The 20951-nt window shown below is 41.9% G+C and overlaps 2 protein-coding genes across 2 annotated transcripts in view; both read left to right on the plus strand.

The window, feature by feature from the left end:
- Nucleotides 1-4314, plus strand: part of LOC135557664 (inverted formin-2-like) — a 29382-nt gene extending 25068 nt beyond the window's left edge. Inside the window, exon 21 of the mRNA XM_064991158.1 lies at nt 3238-4314. Coding sequence (XP_064847230.1) covers nt 3238-3284 — 47 coding nt within the window. The 3' untranslated portion in view covers nt 3285-4314. The remainder of the gene's footprint in view (nt 1-3237) is intronic.
- A 138-nt stretch (nt 4315-4452) lies between these two features.
- On the plus strand, nt 4453-19069 carry LOC135557667 (adenylosuccinate synthetase isozyme 1 B). The gene is made up of 13 exons (XM_064991163.1): nt 4453-4748; nt 14149-14251; nt 14391-14453; nt 14587-14637; nt 15119-15185; nt 15474-15581; nt 15723-15804; nt 16093-16219; nt 16627-16781; nt 16948-17072; nt 17232-17329; nt 17483-17632; nt 17739-19069. The coding sequence occupies exons 1-13, from the start codon at nt 4581-4583 to the stop codon at nt 17789-17791; spliced, it is 1350 nt and encodes a 449-aa protein (XP_064847235.1). The 5' UTR covers nt 4453-4580; the 3' UTR covers nt 17792-19069.
- Nucleotides 19070-20951: the final 1882 nt, after the last annotated feature.

Consider the following 20951-nt stretch of genomic DNA (forward strand, 5'->3'; position numbering starts at 1 on the left):
GCAACATAGTGATATGTTCTGTACAATGAGGAATTCAAATACTAGTCTTTTCCAAAAAATGTTTTAACCATTGCCCCCACCCACAAGGTGTATAAGAATAAGATACAAACACATGAACTCTAATTAGCACATGTAGGACCGGTGTGCATGGACTTTCTCAGATGTATTTCTCACATGTGCAGCACCTGTATTTGTTTTACACTCATTCTTTGGAAGACATAATTGGCATCTCCTCTTTTTTGCCTGCCCCAGCTGCAGCCTCAAGTGGATCAGGACAAGATTCAGAACAGCTTTCACAAGCGCTGCAGTGGCTGCTGTGTGGGGGAGATGCTCCCTTGGCATTAATAGGTTTACCAGTGCCTTTCCCAGTTGCTCCAAGAACACCTTGTTCTGCTTATCACTAAGGCATTTATGAGGACATTTCAATGATGTTATGGGGCCAGGGGCCAGCAGGCAGTCATCCTCCTGCAGCTGTAAGTTCCAATCACCTTGTCCAGGTTGTCCAAGCCTCCTTCGTTGTGGTTGTAGTCCAGGATGATGGCTGGCTTCCTGTCCTCACGATCACTGATCTCAGCTATTTCGTGCAGTGTGCTCAGGAGCACTACAGTCTTGTTCCTCTTTGGGGGCTAAGAAACTAGTGGTGGTGGGGGTGAAGGCAAACTTTGATGAGAAGGCCTCTCTTCCCCCTTGTTGCGAGGAGTACATGGGGGTGAGCTCATCTGTCAGATGCACGCCATCCCTACGGTACAAATGCATGCGATAAGGCTTGAACAAGAGAGCCCGCAATAACCCTGTAGCTCTTCAAGAGCAACTGTGGCCATCCCTGAATTGTACGTACAACATTTACTGTATCTGATGTACATTTTGATTGTGATATATTTTTTATTTCAAACTGGGAGGTTTGAGCTCTGAATGCTGATTGGCTGACAGCCGAGGTATATCAGACCATATACCACGGGTATGACAAAACCAATTATTTTTACTGCTCTAATTACATTGGGAACCAGTTTTAAAATAGCAATAAGGCAACTCGGGGTTTGTGATTATGGCCAATATACCACGGCTAAGGGCTGTGTAAAGGCACTCCATGTCTTGCAAAAGAACAGCCCTTAGCTGTGGTATATTGGCCATATACCACACCACCTCTGGCATTATTGCTTAAATAACTATTGTTTACATGGTAATGTAGTATATATGTTTATTTATTTTTTATTTTTTTGTATGTGTTTTCCGGGAGCTTTCTCAATTGTCTTGTTAAAAAAGATCAGGGAACATTTTTCTAGTTTACTCCATATTGGCTCAAGTTTTTAGTTTTTTTCACTTCCCTCTTACTATTAAATAATGACTAGTAACTACATTTTTCTTGCCATTTGTCATTGTGTACTTTTACTTTACTGTTATTGCTTTGTTTTGCAGTATTATGTTGTATAATCACCTTCCGGTGTAAAAAACATGGAGAAAAAGGGAAGTGTGCATTGGTCTGAAGCTGAAAATAAAGGAAACTCACATGAGCACCATAATGTGTACTTTCCCTCTACCAAGTTTTTCCAGTTCACAGCTTTTACCTACTAAAGTCTTCAGTGGGAAAATGAACTTTAGTGTCCTGCTAATGAAGTTTTATGTATATAAAGTGCATTCAGAATGTATTTAGACCCCTTGACTTTTCCATGTTACAGCCTTATTCTAACATTGAGGTGAAATAAACACTTTGATCAATCTACCCACACTATCCAATAATGACAAAGCAAAACAGTTTTTTTTTTCTTACATTTCTGCACATGTATTCAAAATAAACTGAAATTTTGCATAAGTATTCAGGCCTTTGACTCAGTACTTTGAAGCACCTTCGCCAGCGACTACAGCTTTGAGTGTTCTTGGGTATGACGCTACAAGCTTGGCACACCTGTATTTGGGGCGTTTCTCCCATTTAAAAAAATAAATAAATAAATTCTGCAGATCCCCCTCGAGCTCTGTCAAGTTGAATGGGGAGCGTCGCTGCACAGGTATTTTCAGGTCTTTCCAGAGATGTTCAATCTGGTTCAAGTCCGGCTTTGGCTGGGCCACTCAAGGACATTCAGAGGCTTTTCCCAAAGCCACTCTTGCATTGTCCTGGCTGTGCGTTTGGGGTCGTTGTCCTGTTAGAGGGTTAACCTTTGCCCAAGTCAGAGGCCCTGAGCAGGTTTTCATCAAGGATCTTTCTGTACTTTGCAACTTTCATATTTTCCTCGATCCTGACTAGTCTCCCAGTCCTTGCTGCTGAAAAACATCCTCACAGCATGATGCTGCCACCACCGTGCTTCACCGTAGGGAGGGTGCCAGGTTTCCTCCAGACGTGATACTTTGCATTCAGGCCAAAGAGTTCAACCTTGGTTTCATCAGACCATAAAATATTGTTTCTCATGGTCTAAGGCTTTAGATGCCTTTTGGCAAACTCCAAGTGGGCTGTCGTGCCTTTCACTGATGAGTGGCTTCTGTCTTGCCACTACCATAAAGGTGGTTGTCCTTCAGAAAGGGTTTCCCATCTCCACAGAGGAACTCTGGAGCTCTGTCAGAATGACCATCGGGTTCTTGATCACCTCCCTGACCAAGGCCCTTCTCCCCCAATTGCTCAGTTTGGCCAGGCAGTCAGCTCTAGGAAGAGTCCTGGTGGTTCCAAACTTCTTGCATTTAAGCATGATGGAGGTCACTATGTTCTTGGAGACATTTTCGATTCTGCAGAAAGGTTTTGGTACCTTTCCCCAGATATGTGCCTTGAAACAATCTTATCTCTGAGCTCTACGGACAATTCCTTTGACCTCAGGGCTTGATTATTGCTCTGACATGCACTGCCAACTGTAGGACGTTTTTATATAGACCGGTGTGTGCCTTTCCAAATAAGGTCCAATCAATTGTTCAGCACAGCAATTGATAAAACAGGACCATGTTTTAAAAAACAAGTGGTTCTGAGCTCATGTCAATATCTCACAGGTAAGCTAACTGTTACAGAAATCAGGAATGCAGACAGGCTGTCGAACGAACACACCACCACCTGTTATGTTGGGTACCTACTGACCAAAATATGTCAACTTTTTTTTAAATACATTTTTTTAAAGTGAGGCATAACTTTAACTTAGGTGACAGAAGACTGGACAATCATCACAGGGAGCAAAGGTTATCAACTGTCTCCTCTTGTAGGGCAAATTAAATGCTATAGCTGTGTTGTGTATGGGACAGCACTGATCTTTTCTTTCTTTCTAGGTGGACACAAAAAGAAGGATGAGCCCAAAGGCAAAAAGAAGCAATGAACTTTGACTCCATCTTCCAGTGCTCTGTTTTAGATCTGCCAAAATAATTCTATGGCATAACATACATTTTTATACTGTACTTACAAATATCTGTCAGCCATGTTTTTCTCACTGTTTTCAAAAGGAGTAGGCCTACCTATGGAACTTAGGTTTGTTTTTCAAATGGAGACCTGCCTTATTACACCCATATAGAGGGGTCTTTGTATTATTTACTACATCAATAAAAGGTCACGTGGCAATGATATCACAGAAACCGCTTGGCAACCAACCACTGCATCATGATGATGGGACCATTTTGCACTTCATACTTTCATCATCGACCTTCAATGTATTGGGCACAGTTTCATTGAAATATGATACATTATTTTAAGAAAGTCAACATTTCTATGTATAACATGTTATGTGGACTTGTTGATACAGCCACTGTCATTTCATTTGACAAATATAGGGCCTATTTAGCCTACAGTCAGTAGGAATATTGGTTCATGATCAATTAAGTATTACATATTGACCATAAAAATCTCACCTGTTTTCAGACATGGTACCAGTTATTGTTTCTTTTTTTACACTCTTTGCATTCACACAAGCACAATTATCTGCATTGCAAATAGATTGGATAATCAGAAATGTAATGTAGGCTATTATGAAAATACAATACAATTATACATTTTGCTTTTAACCACACCAAATTAGGTTGTACTATATTTATGTGTAATAGGGACAGTATGTTCACAGTTAAAAGTATTGCATTTTGGGTACATTGGTCCAACACAGTGCGCACGTAGTTTCATCCGAAGGAGACTTGGAGAATGATTAAAACTGTATTTTAAGACGGTTAAATGCTCTACTAACAAAAAAGCTGTTAGAATTGTAAGTATATGCATGTCCCTTAAGGTCCTTGTGTAATTGTAATGTGATATTGTACCCCCTTGCTCGATTGTCTATTGTTTGTAATCTATGTATGCTTGTGTTGCCTCATGTTCTTTATGTATTGATTTGATATTAATAAAAAAAAAATGATTCATTGAAAATGCACACAAACACGGCTGCACTATATGATTTCTCATTGGCTCTCGCTTGGGTGGTAGCCTAACTCTCGAAACTGAGTGATATGGGGCTGAAGGTAAAAATAGACACGAGATCATGTGTAGTCTACCGTGCACGTGTCTCTACATCAACAGGCGGATAACCCGTATTTGGTTACACCCGACTCAGACTTGAGGGGGTATTTTTCCCATCACGTAGGCCTACGGGTTGTCGTTTCTACTGCGCTCGGTGCACTAGTGTAGGCAAAACATGTCTCACAAAGCGTGTTACACAAACCCAGGAGCAGGGGTTAAGCGACCCCGTAACGACACAGGGAACAAGTTGACAGTTGTACTTGGTGCACAATGGGGCGATGAAGGGAAGGGAAAAGTGGTCGACTTGTTGGCGACAGAGTCGGACATCATTTGCAGATGCCAGGTGAGGAAATAAGATTAAAACGCACTCTTTTTTTCTTATTTGTTCTTTGTAATATTTGCATTTGCTTATTTTGGAGAAGTTGCACTTGCAAGATAATATGCGCAAAGGCGCTCTCTCTCCAAACCTTTGCTCTTTATTTTGACCCAAATTGCTGTATGCACCGGTTATCTTGCAAGTGCCTTAGTATATTTATTTCTGTGAGAAATGTCACTCAGTGTACAGTGTGTGCCATTCTGCAAAATGTATATATTGATTAATTGTGCAGAGTCAGGGGTCATAGCGCAATAGTTAACTTTGTTTCCAGGCGCATGAAAGAAAACATACTTAAGGCATTCACTATTTCAGCACGGCACCGTAGAATGTTGGGTTGAAAGACACTGCGTTTATAAATAAAAGCACATTCCGGTATGTTGTAATAAGAACCCGGCTCAACAGAAGTTTGGAGCGGTGTTGACGTGCATAGCGTATCTATGTAAGCTCGATTACAGTATGGGCTCGGGGAGGCCAGTGCCACAGTGTGCTATACTTTGTTCCAGACAGCCCGAGTGGTAAAGGTCTCACGTCTCAGCGATGTCAGTGGCGTGCCGCATTCCCTTCAGTCATATGGCCTGATAAATGTCAATGCGCATTGAGGCGCGCAACAGCGTAGGTCATCAGAGTAGTGGTAGACTAACCAACTGTGATTTACGGAAGGGGACATATTACAGATTTATTGGAAAAGCTGCTGAAAATATATTGCAACCAATAAAAGTAACCGTGCGAGTTGAGCCTAGCCATCTAACTATTTGAAGAATTTGAACCATTTTTAGACCCCTGTTAGCCTGTCCTTCAGTGAATGGATCTCAAGCCTCTCACAGTTTGCACCCATTTATTTCAGTGTCTCCCCAGTGGATCCTGATCCCCTCTTTGGGAAACAGCTTACAATAGGTCTACATTCCTTTATGCAACTCTAGACCCACCATGGTGGACTGAATAGACACCATCTCTCCTAATTATAACACTGATGTCACCAAAGGGAAACTTCATCAATGTCATAGTTAAGTGACAGAGACATAGGTTGTCATGTCGACTAGCATGGTATTCACTAATCATGGCATGTTTGATATGAAATATGTTAAAATCAAGAATCAATTGAAGAAGCTTTAGCATTTTTTACATTTGGTCACTAAAGAGTTAATGCAACAGAAAAATACTGTCTTTCCCCCTGAAATTCCATTTTCATCCAAATTTATCTTGATTTTCTTGAGATGCTTGGGACATCAAGTGAGCACTTTTTCCAGTGATAACACGATACAGGAAGTTAGATATAACCATTTATTTTGTGTATGTTCTTGTCGGCACTGTCGATACAGACCTCCAAAAGATGGAGGCCGAAATATTCTCAATCCAATAAAGAAAACCATGGCATTTTTTAAGAGTGGTGTTCAATTATCCAAATTGAGAGTGTTGGGCAGTGACAATGGGCAGCAGTGTCCTAAGGTCCCAAGGTCACTCAGACTATCATTCTGAGGACTGCGTCTGTGAAGATAAGCCTGTTTTAGTGCATAATGTAATCAAAGAGGAATTTGGGCAAAGTAAAGATACGTCACTGAACTAAACCCTCAAGGTTCCAAATCTTACATTCTTCTGAAATAAAATCTTCCTTATTGAACATGTCAAAATGGTGTTTTATCTCCAAACATTTGTTTGCATGTCTTACTGATATTGTATACTGTAACTATTTTTCTAGATTAATTATTTGATTCTTGCTTCATATTGTTCACTCTTGTATTCATTTTCAGTGCTACAGTAAAAATATTTGGATCAGGACATTCTGGTCTTTTGACTGACAAATCAACACTGGTTGATTTGTTAGAAAGTAACCTTAGAAATATGGCAGGGTGAATCTATATGAAGCTTCTGCTGATGACAGAGATGTCTTAATGTTTATTTATGTGATTGGCAATAAAATGTGTTAGCATTTGCACGTTTAGTTTCCTCTTTGGCATTGAGGAAGGAAGGGATTGAGACTGGTATTGGTAAACCCAGCCAAGAGCTGCCCAGTGACGCAAGCCTACCAGACTAACTAAAAGCTTTTTTATGCTTGCATTCAGAAGGCTGCGGGGTGTCAGGGAAAAATTACATACTTACTTGATTTGTTTGATATTAATGGTAAACAATTATATATTTAACTAAGAGTAAGGCTGAGTTTTTATGGTGTCCACTCGAGCTTCCTGCAGATAGTCTGTGCATTAAGGAAATTGATTTTACTAGAGGGCTATAAAACTTTACAGCCACATTCCTTTCTGTGACCAGTGGTGCACTGGGGAGATGTTTTCCATGGAAAGGATGTGGGGTGGTTGTAACTGGGATAGAGATGGACTGGAACAAAGGGTCCTAGACATCCTGGCATTAGGGAAATTAAGCCAGGGTTGGGGGTTAGAACAACACCAATGACAGGATGAACCCAACGTGGCTTATGATGCTTTTTGATCTGCCTGAGAAGGATGGAACTAAATATTCTTAGTGTCCTACAGAAGATGTCTGTTTTTTATTTTTAGTGAAGCTCTCGGCAACACAACTGAGAGTGTGCGGTCGATGGTTTCATTATTGCAATAACTAATCGATGTTGAATAAAGATGATTGTTTGAATAATTGTCCATCAATAAAATGTATTTATAAAGCCCTTTTTACATCAGCTGATGTCACAAGGTGCCTTACAGAAACCCAGCCTAAAACCCCAAACAGCAAGCAATGCAGGTGTAGGAGCACGGTGGCTAGGAAAAACTCCCTAGAAAGGCCAGAACCTAGGAAGGAACCTAGAGAGGAACCAGGCTATGAGTGGTGGCCAGTCCTCTTCTGACTGTGCCGGGAATTTTAACAGAACATGACCATGATGTCTAAATGTTCATTTGATGAGGGTCAAATAATAATAATCACAGTGGTTGTAGAGGGTGCAACAGGTCAGCACCTCAAGAGTAAATGTCAGTTGGCTTTTAATAGTGTATCATTCAGAGTATTTCTACCGCTTCTGCTGTCTCTAGAGAGTTGAAAACAGCAGGTCTGGGACAGGTAGCATGTCCGGTGAACAGGTCAGAGTTCCATAGCTGCAGGCAGAACAGTTGAAACAGTAGCAGCAGCACGACCAAGTGGACTGGGGACAGCAAGGAGTCATCAGGCCAGTTAGTCCTGAGGCATGATCTTAGGGCTCAGGTCCTCTGAGTGAGTGAGTGAGTGAGTGAGTGAGTGAGTGAGTGAGTGAGTGAGAGAGAGAGAGAGAATTAGAGAGAGCATACATAAATTCACACAGGACACCGGATAGACAGGAGAAATACTCCAGATATAACAGACTGACCCGAGCCCCCCGACCCGTAAACTATTGCAGCATAAATACTGGAGGTTGAGACAGGAGGGGTCGGGAGACACTGTGGCCCCGTCCGATGATACCCCAGGACAAGGCCAAACAGGCAGGATATAACCCCACCTACTTTGCCAAAGCACAGCCCCCACACCACTAAAGGGATCTCTTCAACCACCAACTTACCATCCTGAGACAAGGCCGAGTATAGCCCACCTTGAAATCAGCCCTTCCCTTAACAGGAAGCCAGTGTAGAGAGGCTAGCACTGGAGTAATATGATCAAATGTTGTGGTTATAGTCAAGATTCTTGCAGCCGTGTTTAGCCCTAACTGAAGTGTATTTAGTGCTATATCCAGGTAGCCGGAAAGTAGAGCATTGCAGTAGTCTAACCTAGAAGTGACAAAAGTATGGATGCATTTTTCTGCATCATTTTTGGACAGAAAGTTTCTGATTTTTGCAATGTTACGTAGATGTAAAAAAGCTGTCCTTGAAACAGTCTTGATGTGTTAGTCAAAAGAGAGATCAGGGTCCAGAGTAACGCCGAGGTCCTTCACAGTTTTATTTGAGATGACTGTACAACCATCAAGATTAATTTTCAGATTCAACAGAATATCTCTTTGTTTCTTGGGACCTAGAACTAGCATCTCTGTTTTGTCAAAGTTTAAAAGTACAACATTTGCCGCCATCCACTTCCTTATGTCTGAAACACAGGCTTCCAGGGAGGGAAATTTGGGGCTTCACCATGTTTCATCGAAATGTACAGCTGTGTGTCATCCGCATAGCAGTGAAAGTTAACATTATGCTTCCGAATGACATCCCCAAGAGGTAAAATATATAGTGAAAGCAATAGTGGTCCTAAAACAGAGCCTTGAGGAACACCAAAATTTACAGTTGATTTGTCAGAGGACAAACCATCCACAGAGACAAACTGATATCTTTCCGACAGATAAGATCTAAACCAGGCCAGAACTTGTCCGTGTAGACCAATTTGGGTTTCCAATCTCTCCAAACGAATGTGGTGATCGATGGTATCAAAAGCAGCACTAAAGTCTAGGAGCACTAGGACAGATGCAGAGCCTCGGTCTGACGCCATTAAATGGTCATTTACCACATTCACAAGTGCAGTCTCAGTGCTATGATGGGGTCTAAAACCAGACTGAAGCGTTTTGTATACATTGTTTGTCTTCAGGAAGACAGTGAGTTGCTGCGCAACAACTTTTTCAACAATTTTTTAGAGGAATGGGAGGTTCGATATAGACCAATTCGTTTTTTATATTTTCTGGGTCAAGGTTTGACTTTTTCAAGAGGCTTTATTACTGCCACTTTTAGTGAGTTTGGTACACATCCGGTGGATAGAGAGCCGTTTATTATGGTCAACATAGGAGGGCCAAGCACAGGATGCAGCTCTTTCAGTAGTTTAGTTGGAATAGGGTCCAGTATGCAGCTTGAAGGTTTAGAGGCCATGATTATTTTCATCAATGTGTCAAGAGATATAGTAGTAAAAACTTGAGTCCCTCCCTTGATCCTAGGTCCTAGAGTTGTGCAGACTCAGGACAACTGAGCTTTGGAGGAATATGCAGATTTAAAGAGGAGTCTGTAATTAGCTTTCGAATGATAATGATCATTCCTCAAACAAGTTCATGAATTTATCACTGTTGAAGTGAAAGCCATCCTCTCTTGGGGAATGCTGCTTTTTAGTTAGCTTAGCGACAGTATACATTTTTTTTGGGGGGGGATTGTTCTTATTCTCCTCAATTAAGTTGGATAAATAGGATGATCGAGCAGCAGTGAGGGTTCTTCGATACTGCACGGTACTGTCTTTCCAAGCTAGTCTGGAGACTTCCAGTTTGGTGTAGCGCCATTTCCGTTCCAATTTTCTGGAAGCTTGCTTCAGAGCTCGGATATTTTCTGTATACCAGGGAGATAGTTTCTTATGATAAATGATTTCGTTTTTAGGGGTGCGACTGCATCTAGGGTATTGCGCAAGGTTAAATTGATTTCCTCAGTTAGGGGTTTAACTGATTTTTGTACTCTGACATTCTTGGGTAGGTGGAGGTAGTCTGGAAGGGCATCTAGGAATCTTTGAGTTGTTCCAAAATTTATAGCACAGCTTTTGATGCTCCTTGGTTGGGGTCTGAGCAGATTATTTGTTCTGATTGCAAACATAATAAAATGCTGGTCCGATAGTCCAGGATTATGAGGAAAAACATTAAGATCCACAACATTTATTCCACGGGACAAAACTAGGTCCAGAATATGACTGTGGCAGTGAGTAGGTCCGGAGACATGTTGGACAAAACCCACTGTGAGTCGGTGATGGCACTGAAAGCCTTTTGGAGTGGGTCTGTGTTCACTTTTCCATGTGAATATTAAAGTCACCAAAATGTGAATATTATCTGCCATGACTGCAAGGTCCGATAGGAGTTCAGGGAACTCAGTAAGGAACGCTGTATACGGCCCAGGAGGCCTGTAAACAGTAGCTATAAAAAGTGATTGAGTAGATTTTATGACTAGAAGCTCAAAAGATGAAAAGTCTTTTTTTTTTGCTATCATAAATGTTCTGCGAGTGGTATATGGTCACTAGTGTAACCAGGAGGTGAGCCTCTTTTAACACAGTAAATTCATCAGTCTTAAGCCATGTTTCAGTCAGGCCAATCACATCAAGATTATGATCAGTGATTAGTTCATTGACTATAACTGCCTTGGAAGTGAGGGATCTAACATTAAGTAGCCCTAGTTTGAGATGTGAGATGTCACAATCTCTTTCAATAATGTCAGGAATGGAGAAGGTCTTTATTCCAGTCTGATTGCTAAGGCGATCACCGCCATGTTTAGTTTTGCCCAACCTAGATCGTGGCACAGACACGGTCTCAATGGGGAAGGCTGAGCTGACTACACTGACTGTGCTAGTGGCAGGAACCACTAAACTGGCAGGCTGGCTAACATCCTGCTGCCTGGCCTGCACCCTATCTCATTGTGGATCTAGGGGAGTTAGAGCACTGTCTATGTTCGTAAATAAGATGAGAGCACCCCTTCAGCTGGAGTCCGTCACTCCTCAACAGGCCAGGCTTGGTCCTGTTTGTGGGTGAGTCCCAGAAAGAGGGCAAATTATCTTCAAATTCTATCTTTTGGGAGGGGCAGAAAACAGTTTTCAACCAGCGATTGTGTTGTCAGACTCTGCTGTAGAGCTCATCACTCCCCCTAACTGGGAGGGGGCCAGAGACAATTACTCGATGCCGACACATCTTTCTAGCTTATTTACACGCTGAAGCTATGTTGTGCTTGGGACCTCTGACTGTTTCATCCTAATATCATGAGTGAGCGACACCGGTTGAGCATTCCTACAGCATTTTCTTCCGAAGCCATGAGAAAATTGTCCTGCTGCAGGGACTGTGTGAGTGGATTTATACTACTATCTGTACTTACTGGTGGCACAGACGCTATTTCATCCTTTCCTACACTTAAATTACCCTTGCCTAACATTTACATCTTAAGCTGGGCTTGCAGCACAGCTATCCACGCCATAAGGCGATCATTCCCCTGTATACTATGAGTACAGCGACTGCAATTAGAAGGCATAATGTTAATGTTACTACTTAGCTTTGGCTGATGGAGGTCCTGACGAACCACGTCCAGATAAAGCATCCTGGGTGAAAAAGTTGAATGAAAAAAGTTGAGCTAGGGGGAAAAATTAAAAATATAAACGGTAATTAAAAAGCAAAAACCATAAAGTTGGCAAGTAGCAAAGTAAGGTTAGCAACAAACCGCACAGCAGCACGTAAACAAGTCTACAAGTTGTGACCGGTGTCTCTCTTAGTACTGAAATTTCCACTACAGGGGCCAGAAATATTACCAGGACGTGTATTCAGAGCATATGCGGACCAACTGGCAAGTGTCTTCACTGACATTTTCAACCTCTCACTGACGGAGTCTGTAATACCAACATGTTTCTAGCAGACCATCATAGTCCCTGTGCCAAAGAAAGCAAAGGTAACCTGCCTAAATTATTACTGCCCCATAGCACTCACGTTGGTCGCCATGAAGTGCTTTGAAAGGCTGGTCATGACTCACATTAATACCATCATCCCCGAAACCCTATATCCACTTCAATTCGTATACCGCCCCAACAGATCCACAGATGACGCAATCTCAATCGACAACAGCTCAGCGTTCAACACCCTGTGCCCACAAAGCTCATCACTAAGCTAAGGACCCTGGGACTAAACACCTCCCTCTGCAACTGGATCCTGGACTTCCTGACGGGCCGCCCCCAGGTGGTAAGGGTAGGTAACAACACATCTGACACACTGATCTTCAACAATGGGGCCCCTCAGGGGTGCGTGTTTAGTCCCTTCCTGTACTCCCTGTTCACCCACGACTGAGTGGCCAAGCATGACTCCAACACCATCATTAAGTTTGCTGATGACACAACGGTGGTAGGCCTGATCACCGACAACGATGAGACAGCCTATGGGGAGGAGGTCAGAGACCTGGCAGTGTGATGCCAGGACAACAACCTCTCCCTCAATGTGAGCAAGACAAAGGGACTGATTGTGGATTACAGGAAAAGGAGGGCCGAACAGAACCCATTAACATTGACGGGGCTGTAGTGGAGTGGGTTGAGAGTTTAAACTTCCTTGGTGTCCACCAACAAACTATCATGGTCCAAACACACCAAGACAGTGGTGAAGAGGGCACGACAACACCTTTTCCACCTCAGGAGACTGAAAAGATTTGGCATGGGTCCCCAGATCCTCAAAAAGTTATACAGATGCACCATCGAGAGCATCCTGACCAGTTACATCACCGCCTGGTATGGCACCTGCTCCTCATCCGACTGTAAGGTGCTACAGAGGGTAGTGCGAACGGCCCAGTACATCACTGGGGCCAAGCCTCCTGCAATCCAGGACCTATATAATAGGCAGTGCCAAGTCATAGACTGTTCTCTCCGCTACCACACGGCAAGCGGTACCGGAACGCCAAGTCTAGGTCCAAAAGGCTTCTTAACAGCTTCTACCCCCAATCCATAAGACTGCTGAACAATTAATCAAATGGCCACCTGGACTATTTGCATTGGACTATTTGCATTGACCCCTCCCCCCCCCCTTTGTTTTTATACTGCTGCTACTTGCTGTTTATTGTCTATGCATAGTCACTTTACCCCTACCTGTATGTACAAATGACCTCAACTAACATTTACCCCCGCACATTGACTTGGTACCGGCACCCCCTGTATATAGCCTTGTTATTGTTTTTTTATTGTGTTACTTTAAAAAATATATATTATTATTTCTTAACTCTATTTCTTGAACTGCATTGTTGGTGAAGGGCTTGTAAGTAAACATTTCACGGTAAGGTCTACATCTGTTGTATTCGGCGCATGTGACAAATACAATTAGATTTGATTCGATAAATCTGTGGTCCCACTGGCGGAGACGTAAGAAAGGTTCCTGCAGTAGGACAGGAGTGAAATGAAGCTGCAGAGGAGATACTGGAAGTAACAACATACACATTACTTTTAGGACAATGATAAAATGTCCTTATAGGTAACATTTAAAGTCCTCAAAGTTTCTTCAAATGGGCTCATTTCTGTCTCCATCTATGCATCATTCAACAAGCAAAAGAAAATAGTGAACTGTATCCTTTGTGCTAAGGAAGAGTTTGGGCTTGTCACTAGTTTACTGCTAAGGATCTATTTGTCCCTGGCTGCACAGATAAGAGGGTGTCCATTTGGGATGCCCCTCTTTCTCTAGCGTGCCTGCCAGGCCCAGGGGATAAGGAGGAGTTACGTGCCTGGGGAATCATGGATACATTAGAAGGGCATACTGCCCCGATCACTGCTGCTGCTAAAATAGCTCCTACTCTAGTACTGCAGATTGTGGGTTAGTTTGATGTGGGAAGACCTACTGTATTTCCCCAGACACCCCGCAGGCATGTTATAGTGTGACCAACCAGTCTTGTGTATCTACAGACAGTGGATAATTGATGGATGGGATAAACTAACCCATACAGTTATCACATTCCTGAGTGCCCTCTCTGTTCTTCTTGTTCTCTGGCCACAGGGCGGTAACAACGCAGGTCACACGGTGGTGGTGGATGGGAAGGAATATGACTTCCACCTCCTACCCAGCGGGATCATCAACTCCAAAGCTCTTTCCGTGATCGGTGTGTACATCCCTATTCCTTGTCTTCAGCAGCTTGCACTGACCAGTCACTCGGCTCTTTGGTTTGCCAGTTGTAGGCCTACCATCCAACCATAGCCCACTGTGTATTCTTACACAGATAATCCCTTCTGTCTCTGCAGGCAATGGTGTGGTCATTCATCTGCCAGGCTTGTTTGAAGAAGCTGAAAAAAATGAAAAGAAAGGTGGGAAGATTATGTAGCGTAATTGGCCTATAGTTTGTCTTAGAATGTGCATGTTGATAATCCATTTAGAAAGGAACAGCAAATGAGAGAACAGAGTGATTTTTCCTAACTGTTTTATGTTTCCATCCCACAGGCCTTAAAGACTGGGAGAAGAGACTGATAATCTCAGACAGGGCCCACATTGGTAACTAACACTCTTATTGGAAAACAGATGCATTTAGAGGAGAGGGCAAAGGACATATAGTTCAGATAGTGCTAAAAACAGATAAAACAAACACAGTTGTTTGTTGAGAGTAACAGATGTGGTGTGATAGGATATAATGGATTATTGCTGATTGCCCACCAATCAATTGCTGATTGATTTATGCTATGCACTTTTACAGTTACTGTAGGTTTTGTAACAATATGGCAATGCAATATTTAATATAGTTTGTGTTGTGACAACAGTTTGACATTGATCACCAGCTGTGAGATGTGGTGAGATGATTTTAAGAATACTTTTTTACGGTGCTGGTTAACAGTTGTTGCAGATCATTTTAGGACATGGGAGAGACATTTATCCCATACTCTTACATGTTGCTCACATGTTCCGATGGCATGTTCTGCTGATGACAGGCATATGTTTGTATCCGTGGTGAGAAATAACCTGTGTACCCTTTGGACAGTGTTTGACTTCCACCAGGAGGTTGACGGGCTCCAGGAGGTACAGAGACAAGCACAGGAAGGGAAAAAGTAAGAACTGGGAATTACACCTTTTTTCTGTAGGACTCAAACAACATTTTACTAAAGCCTGCAGGTGTAATGCATTATGATGCATTTAGAATGCATTGTAAAACGTGTCAGAAATCGTGATACAGTATAAAAGCATGCGATGCTTGTAACATGTTGTTAAGCATTACCTGCATGCTTTAAGGAAAGTGTTACCAGATGAATTGTTTTATAAGAATCATAATTCCTGTAGTGTTGAAATGCTTATATTCCTCAAATATAGTGTTGTCATTCATAATTTACTTCATACAGTATTGGAACCACAAAGAAAGGCATCGGACCGACCTACTCAAGCAAAGCATCACGTACAGGGCTGCGTATCTGTGACCTTCTAGCTGATTTCAAAGACTTTTCTATGAGGTAAGTCTCACCTTCACTCACAGAGGCTGAGGGTTATGGGGAGTGCCAGTTTGGCATTTGGCTCTCTGGACAATGGGAACATTTATTATGGACATATTGCTACAGTATATTCATGTTCTTCTGATGGTGGCTTGGTTCTAGGTTCAAGAACCTTGCCCAGCAGTACCAGGCCATGTTCCCCACACTGGAGGTAGATGTTGATGGTCAACTGAAGAAATTAAAGGTGGATTTCATGAAGTGTGCATTTTTTATGTGTTTGTTTGTGTTGACATGTCGATGGGGTAAATACCCCTCAGCTAGTAGAAAAAGTATGTCAGAATTGTAACAGAGTGGACACACTCATAACTCATCATCATCAACCCATAATAACCATGAAATCCTCTCAGTCATGGGGTGAGGTCTAAATTTAGCATCGGAGAAGCAGATGAGAATTACAGTAGCTCTGCTCTCATGATCCATCTATCCATACAGTAGGAACAAATCAAATCTTGCATCCTGTCTAATCATATAGGAGTATGCTGAGCGGATAAGACCCATGGTGCGAGACGGTGTCTATTTCATGTACGATGCTATTAATGGACCCCCTAAGAAGATTCTGGTGGAGGGAGCGAACGCTGCCCTGCTTGACATTGACTTTGGTAAGGGAATTCTATACTCCCCTATGGCTGACTGTATGAGACGGTTATAGACGCATGAATATGAGTAAGCACTGCTAGCCCAAGAGTCATGGTACTCACTACAGTTAGTCGCTCTGGATAAGAGTGTCTGCTAAATTACTAAAATATAATAGTTTGTTCATAGGCATGGTATGTTTCCTTAGAATGGGTTTGTGTTTGGTTTCTTAAGATAGGCTCAACAACTATTTGGGTCGACACAGTCCTTGTTTACACCTGTTGACACAACCACATAAACAATAGTCATTATAATGAAAGAGGACGTTTTAAAGGAAGACATTCCCCCACACAGTTTGCTAGTAAATGGTCTGGTGCACATCCAGGAGGCTATCAGAAATGCATCCCTTTAGAATGTTGCTCTTGTCTCCCAGGAACCTACCCATTTGTGACATCATCAAACTGTACCGTGGGTGGTGTATGTACCGGACTGGGCATCCCCCCTCTGAACATTGGTGATGTGTATGGGGTGGTGAAGGCCTACACCACTAGAGTGGGCATCGGGGCGTTCCCTACAGAACAACTCAATGTGAGTCAAACCCCAAACATGATACACTAAATGCAAGTAAGAGGGGCTATAGAGTGAAGAACATAATGTCAGAATACAAACGCAAAGTAGTTAAGACTACACAGAATAGAGTAGTTGAAGGTCTGATTGCTCAGACCAGCTTCTCTGCTGTCATCTGTCCTTACAGGAGGTTGGAGAGCTGCTGCAGACGCGGGGCCATGAGGTGGGCGTGACCACAGGGCGGAAGAGACGCTGTGGTTGGCTGGATCTGGTCATCCTGCGTTACGCCAACATGATCAACGGCTTCACTGCGTGAGTGTCGCAGCAGGGTTTGCCCTGCCCCGAATGTTGTGCAGTCCTGTTACCTTTATAGAAAATTTGGGCCACATTGCCACCTACTGGATCTTACGTGGAGGGGGGGCTGGAGAGGAGAGATACATGTTACATTTTTTCCTTGTTTTTCAATCACAGGCTTGCATTAACCAAACTTGATATCCTTGATGTGATGGATGAAATCAAAGTGGGAGTGTCTTATAAGCTCAATGGCAAAAAGATTCCCTATTTCCCAGGTAGGACTGACTGAATTTAGTAGTGTATATATTCCTGTATAAATGTATGTGATGAAAGAAGTTGTTGGCTTTATGTTGGCTTATAAGATTATTTTTTCCACTAAACCTTTCTCCATGGACTGTATGACCCATGTCTCCTCCCTGTCTTCTCAGCTAACATGGACGTCTTGCAAAAAGTGGAAGTGGAGTACGAGAAGCTGCCTGGCTGGAAGAGTGACACCTCAGCCTGTAGGAAGTGGGAAGATCTGCCAGTCAAAGCCCAGAACTACATCCGCTTTGTGGAGATCCACGTTGGCGTACCCAGTAACTATTCTATTCCAAATTCAGGACCTACATGCTGTTTTAAAAATAACGAGATCAATACATAAAAACTTTTCAATGGCTCTTAATCAACGTTTTCTCTTTCCAGTCAAATGGGTTGGAGTGGGCAAGGCCAGGGAGTCTATGATCCAGATGTTCTAGGACACAAGACCTTCCTCCATCCTTCCTCTCTCCATGAAGGTGAATTGAGGTGCTATGGCTTTATCTGCCCTGGTCAGATTTCCTCTGTTTTGAAAATGTTTTTCCTACTATACGGGGCTGGCGCAGCCACACAAAATGAGCAAATATGAGACTTTGAGACATGTTCAGAAAATACTTATATTGATTGTGTCACAGTGGCCCTTCTCTGTTGCAATTTACAAACCATGAAATAATTTTAGGTGAGTTCAGATAGACTTGTTTATGTCCCAATTCCTTTCTTTGCACTGATATAGCATTTGAGTATTTTGCAAAATATTTGTTTTGATTTGACATTACTGTCATGTCAGGTAGCCTACGCTGTTTAGACTTGAATGAACCTTGGCCAGTATCTGATGCCTAATACTTGCATGCTGATGTAGAACCACAGCTGAAAAAAACTATTTTGAACAATGTGTAATGGCCAGAATTATGTAGTCATGAGTAGAACATTTGATTTTTTATTTAACTAGGCACTTCAGTTAAGAACAAATTCTTATTTATAATGACGGCCTACCAAGAGGCAGGGACGTGGGCTGGGAGAAATAAAAAGTTGAACGAAACACACATCACAACAAGAGAGACACCACAACACATAAAGATACATATATACATAATAATAATAATAATAAAGATACATAAGATACAACACATAAAGAGAGACCTAAGACAACAACACAGTATGGCAGCAACACAACACAGCATGGTAGCAACACAACATGACAACAACACGGTAGCGACACAACATGGCAGCAGCACAACATGGTAGCAGCGTAAAACATGGTGCAAACATTGTTGGGCACAGACAACAGCACAAAAGGCCAGAAGGTAGAGACAACAATACATCATGTGAAGCAGCCACAAGTGTCAGTAAGCTTGTCCATGATTGAGTCTTCGAATGTAGAGATGTTGTGGTCTAGGTGGAAATGATGTGTCCTGTATCATGTTGTCCACATTTTGTTGAAAGCGCACAGAGATCCATTTTTTTTTTTTGCTTCTGTGACACATTTGATGATATAAAACAAATGTATTTTTGTTCCAATCAAATCTCAGTCCTGATGTATTTTTGCACACGTCAAATTTCAGTTTTTCGTAATATTATGTCGCCCATTGATACTGTACTATAACAGCTAAGATGGCACTGTGATACCCCAAAAGTTATCTAGTGCAATATTGTTACAAGTAGAAATCTTTAAGAAGTGGAAATCTGATATGCAAATAAATCTGTTATATTGCACAATTGATCTGTTGTGTTTTGTCTATTTTGTCTCTGGCTTACCCTTCTGTCAAGGAAAGATACAAATAGTCACAACTCTGGTGAATACTGAGGAAATAGTGTCATCTGCTGGACTAGGTTATTTTAATTGGCAACAGTCTGAAGCGGTTTCCTCTCCCTATCTCTGGCTGCATTTACACAGGTAGACCAATTTGGATCTTATTGATCACTAATTGGTCTTTTGACCAATCAGACCAGCTCTGAGTAAGCTCTGATGTGAAAACATCTGATGTGATTGATGTGTAAACAGCCGAAGATAAGGGAAAGGAAACCACTGTCGCAGCCTCCTTTCCTTTATCTGTTGTCATGACGTTGCCCTCTTTGAGTACAGCGAGCACCATCCCCCGCTCTCTGCTTCTACAACCAGACTGCTGTGGTCAGAGGTCGTAAATTCCTGAGAAGACCTCATGGACACACAGTATTAGAGAAGAGGGTAAACTTTCACAGAGGACAAAGGAAATCCTTCCACCTCACAGAATGTGATGTACGAACAAATTTCATGTTCCAGAGAAAGTGTAAAAGATCGGTGAAGAATCCAGCTACGAACTGGTGCGTTTGTCACAACTTGGGAAGCTCATGGGAGATGGTATGACCATTTTCCATAACGCTGTTTATATACAGTAATAGCCTCAGATATGAGGTTTACATCTAATTGTTGTATAAGATGAATGAGTGAGGATGATACTGTTTGTATAATGGTGTAAGATGATTGTGGACTGTTTAATGAAGAAAAATACAATTCCCTTTTGATTTGAACTAAATCAGAGGACCGCCCCTGAGCCCAGTTAGGGCCAGACATCCTGGGACAGACCCTTTTCTGCCATTCCGAATAAAACTCAACTTTGAGAAATTATCACCAGACCATGTTTTTCTCCATTAGTGAAGGACTAAGGTTGTAGACCAAGCTTACCTCAATCACGAGATGGCTAAAGGTTGTAAAATCTTTTAACCATACCACGTGGTTAAACTCTTAGACTATCGATACCGAGAGAATAAGAACAAGTCTTTGATATTGATTACTAGTCTGCAGCTAGGAATTTGGTATCTTTCAACGCGAAGAATGACAACCGCCGAGACATCCATTCTATAATGAATGTCACTTTGAACTATCCCCTCTAACCAAGATAGAGAGAGAGAGGGAGGGAGACAGAAAATTCTACCAAAAGAAAGACTTTTCACCAGCGATCAAGATGACACACTGAGCGTAAATATATATATTGATTGCAATTGTTCCCGAATGAGTGAGCGTTCATGTGTAAGGGATTAGCATTTTAATTGTTAGAATTAACTTTGTAGGGACTTCTTAGTCGATCCCCATTGCCCCTTTGTCTAACAAGCTGCCATGCCGGTTCAGCCCACTAGGGCACATTCTATCATTTCATGTAACCATATTTACTGTTTGTTTATGCATTTCTGTGAATTACATAGTTAGTAATAAATAATTATATAATTATTTAAGACAATTGATGTATGGATGACTCATAGTGAAGACTGGATTCGTGCAGATAACCAACAATTTACGACATTTGGAATGAGACTAACATGAGGTAAAATAAATAAATAATTAATCAGAAGACTATTGATCAGATATTAAAATATCTGAAAGGTTATATTAGGAAATTATAACCTTGTAATCTGAATATTTTTCCTTGGTGCCCCCATTTCCTAGTTAACTACAGTTACACGTTTAATTAGTTTGATCGCGTTATACTAATTACAGAGAATCTTTGATAAAACTATGTCTTCAATTTAATGATAGTAAAGACACGACACTGTTCTAATCTGAGAACACAATAGGTGAAATAGTACATAGTAAAATGTAATTCAAGGGACTTGCTTTCAACTATC

The sequence above is a fragment of the Oncorhynchus masou genome, chromosome 16, assembly GCF_036934945.1.
Source record: "Oncorhynchus masou masou isolate Uvic2021 chromosome 16, UVic_Omas_1.1, whole genome shotgun sequence".
Classification (NCBI taxonomy): domain Eukaryota; kingdom Metazoa; phylum Chordata; class Actinopteri; order Salmoniformes; family Salmonidae; genus Oncorhynchus; species Oncorhynchus masou.